The following is a 4,025-nucleotide window of genomic DNA, read 5'->3' on the forward strand; positions in this document are numbered from 1 at the left end:
CCTTCTCCCCCCGCGGCCGGCTGGGCCTGGGAAGGGGCGAGGGGACATCAGCCCCCTGCGCTGTGGGGTCCGGGGCAGGGTGAGGAGGATGGTTGGAGCCGGGGCCTGCAGAAGAGGGGGGTTGACGGCAGCCTGGGTGTCGGTGGTGGCAGGGGACAGGACAAGCAGTGGTGTCCGGTGGGAGGTTTTGCTTGGGGATTTAGGGAGAGAGTTTTTCACGAGGAGGGTGGAGGTGCTGCCATCTCCATCCTCGGAGGCTTTTAAAACTCGCCTGGACAAAGCTTGAGGTGGGACGGGTCCTGCTTGGAGCCCTCGGGGGGGCGGGCGGGCAGGGGGGCGGACTAGATGCGACCTCCCTCCAGCCCTCCTTATCTACAAGTCTGTGACTCTGATCCCACGGATAGGAAGCCTCCCTGGAAGTTGTACGGGGGGATTTGTTTTGTTATCGCTAGAGACACTGGGCGTGGTAAAGAATAGCCTTTCATGACAGTTTTTTGGTGTCATTTAAAAAAAAAAAAAGCTATTTCTATCACTAGTTTTCACACGAGAAAGAAGGCCTCTTCTTTGGAGTTTTTATCTGAGCCCGTTTTGGTGCCGTTTGGGTAACCCGCGGCACTGAACTTTGTTGCTTCCACGCGGTCTGTATTTCTGATGGATTCTTAATATTTTCTGAGGGCTTCTAGCTAGTACAGTCAAGTGAAAAGTCAGACGGCTCAGATCCTGGTATGTATTTTTCTCGTGTTTTCATATTTCCAAGAAGTGGTAGTTTCAAATGAGTCGCATGAGTTGGTGTGTTTGCCCTCCCTCCAGGCTCCCCCGTGTGTCTTTAGAGAAAAGCAGAACACTGTTTTTGCTGGTGCTAATACGGCGTTATTTACATTTAATGGTTTGATTATTTTGATTTCTGGTCGTTTGATATCTACTTCAGAGACGTGTTCAGAACTGTGTATAATACAAATTTTTTTTAGCTAACCCTGACCTACCAATGGGACTCTGTTATAGTGGTTATATATGCTGGAAAACGGAAAAGCTCCAGAATAATTCTAAACTAAGAACAAGTTTCCAGAGACTTACAGCTCCCACCAGAACCGTGCAGAAGAAATCTCATTCTGTTTCTTTTTTGCTTGCAATTTTGAGCAAGGGTTGGCGGGGAGGAGAAGGGAAGCTGGGAGAGACAGACAAGTCCGCCTGCTTGTTCTATGCTGTGTTCTATTATCCCAGCTTGAAATGAACTACAGATTATAGTTTATTTTTAAAATGAACTTTCAAAGTGTATCATTTCTTTGTTGTTCATTGAAATTGTACACATCTATGATTCTGTCAAAGTGAGGCATTTAATAAATAATATTTGAGGATCCACCCTTTCAAATGCTGCTCTCTGCTGGTTAGAATATAGGTTTTGCAGCCTATGGATCCAGGTTTCGCTTTATTCACTCTTGTTAAGTGACACTAGTCCTATGAGTAACAACTGAGGTGCTCAGTACTGTGAATAAGGGTCCCACAGTCTGGTACAACGAGAGTAAGATGGTATAAATGAATAGGAAAGAAGGAAAAAGACAGCTGTGTGAAAACAAACAAACAAACAAACCAAAACTTCTGAAATATTAGAAGAGAGAGGGAATCCCTGAAAAGTGAATAATTATATTGTATATTTTCCTCGTTTTTAAGAACCTGAGCTCTAACATACACACGGTGTTTAGGAAATATTAACACTTTCTTTTCTACTAGATTTATTTCAAAAATTGAAGAAGTTTTGAATGACTGGAAACTTATCGGAACCTTTTCAGGCAAGCCTCTAGAAAAGGTCAGTTGCTGCTTCTGAATTATCTCCAGATTTTTGATTTACTGTATAATACATAACTTACTTAGAGTTACACATCCAGTTGTTTGGCTTTTGGCAGGCTAACATTTAGTTATGTGTAGTGGAAAACGGTTTTCCTGGGAGAACTTTATTGTGGAAATGAATTCTTGGGTAAAAATAACTCTGGAGTGATTGAGAGAACACTGGTGTTATGATAAGTGAACATTGGATGTTCTCCAAAGTCCTTGTTCCTAAATTTATAGTGACAAAGGATCCATCTCTGTGCCTGCTAAAATCCTTAGGGATAGCTTCTCCCTTCCCCTTTCTGTCACTCAGATTTCATGCCACACATCACTTCCTTATGGTAGTGGGTTGCACAGTAGTTTCTTAGATCAAATCAGCATTAGTCAGTATTTAATTATATAGCACCTTGTTGTAACCAAGGCTATAGACACATGTTTCTCTCCACCTGAAAAAAGAATGTAAAGGCATCCCAAGTTTGGGTTGGTTTTTTTTTTTTGCAGAAGAGAACGGTCTCTTCCGTGGGGAAAAAATAGAGTACTTCCAACTGTGCAGTTCTGCTCTCCACATTTCAAAAAGGATATAGTAGAATTAGAAAAGGTACAGAGGAAGGTAACCAAGATGATCAGGAGCAGCTGCCATACTAGAAGAGGCTAGAGAGGGTAGGACTCTTCCATTTGGAAAGGAGAAGGCTGGGGGTGAGAGGGATATGATAGAGGTCTATAAAATCACAAAGGGTATGGACAATTAATAGGGAGCTGTTATTCACCAAGTCCCAGAATACTCAAGCTACAGTAAAGGGCACCCACTGCCTTCTGCTAATTTCAGGTTTAAAAATACCAGAAAAGTACTTTTTATGCAGTGCATAATTAACTTGTGGAATTTATTACCACAGGAGGCTGTAGAAGCAGGTAGTATGGCTATGTTCAAAAAGGGACTATGCAAATTCATGGAGAGAGCCATTAATAGATATTAAAAGGAACAGTCAGGGGCTCTGGCACCTCTAAGCCAATGATGGTTTATGACAGGCAGGGTGGATTTGATTTAAATCAAATGGAGTTAAATCATTGTTTAAATCACTGGTCAGGGAGCTTTGACTTAATAATTTGTTTCCACAAAATGTGAGTTCTTGTTGTTTGATATCCTTTATTCATTTAACTTCTTGAAACTCTGCACTTTGAGAGAGAGGTAAGGGCTTGACTCTGGGTACACAAACTTGCAGAAAGATGATAGGGTAGTCAGGTCTGTTATTTCTCCTCTCCATATACTGCTGTTAACAAGGATGTTATCTCTGGAGACACAACTCCACAGTTTGAGAACCGAAACTAAGCATCACAGCGATGCTTAATGGGTTCTTTTAGACTGAGCACTGAGTCTCATTAGGTAGAGTGGTTTTCTTTAATCTTTACTAATCTATAGAGGAGCCTCTGGGAACCCCATAAAATTGGGCCCCTAATATAGTCCATGGCCCGTTGTGACCTATTTATAAAACGTTTCTAAAAAAATTACATGAATATGTTCATCTCAAGTAGTATATAATTAGAAGTTATAATCCCTGTTCCCTGATATCTTTGAACTTTAACATATCTTAAATTAAAACTATCTTTATATAGTTGGGTTTTTTTTAAAGTATCTTAAAAAAATAAAAAATACCATTAAGTAAAAAAAAAAAATGACTTAAATTTTTAAAAATTCAATTTTATTTATTTATTTATTTTAAATCATTGATTGTTATCCACCCTGATGACAGGGAGGGAGCACTCTAGATATATCCTGTTCATATGCTTTCCCTCTAAAGCATCCATTCCTGCCACTGTCAGAGATAAGATACTGGGCTAGATGGACTTTTGGCATGACCCAGTACGGCACTTCATATATTAACCAGGAAGATCTCTCTCTCGTGCAAGCGTGAATGGCTGTATGCTTCTCTTGATACTGGGATACACACAGTATCCCACAGTTCTCTCCTCCCCACCTCCCCTCACCTTGCACAAGCCAGAGGGAGAAGAAGCCAGAGACCTACAAGGATCCTGATGCAGCTTGAATATAAGGCAGCTGCACCAATGCCATCCTGCCTTCTGTGCCATTGAACAGACCCAGACAGTTTGATCTGTGTAAGGAGTAGGGGGACATTCCCCTGTGGCTTTTTGTTCTGGATGTCCCTGGTACAGGTCAAGCAGTGTGGGAATGACCCATTTCCTGC

The 4,025-nt window shown here is 41.7% G+C and overlaps 1 protein-coding gene across 1 annotated transcript in view; it reads left to right on the forward strand.

Moving 5' to 3' along the window:
- Window positions 1-4,025, forward strand: part of RAB3GAP1 (RAB3 GTPase activating protein catalytic subunit 1) — a 38,557-nt gene that overhangs the window by 2,966 nt on the left and 31,566 nt on the right. Inside the window, 1 exon segment of the mRNA XM_025197587.1 lies at window positions 1,729-1,804. Coding sequence (XP_025053372.1) covers window positions 1,729-1,804 — 76 coding nt within the window.

The sequence above is a fragment of the Alligator sinensis genome, unplaced genomic scaffold (genome assembly GCF_000455745.1).
Source record: "Alligator sinensis unplaced genomic scaffold, ASM45574v1 scaffold277_1, whole genome shotgun sequence".
Lineage (NCBI taxonomy): Eukaryota > Metazoa > Chordata > Crocodylia > Alligatoridae > Alligator > Alligator sinensis.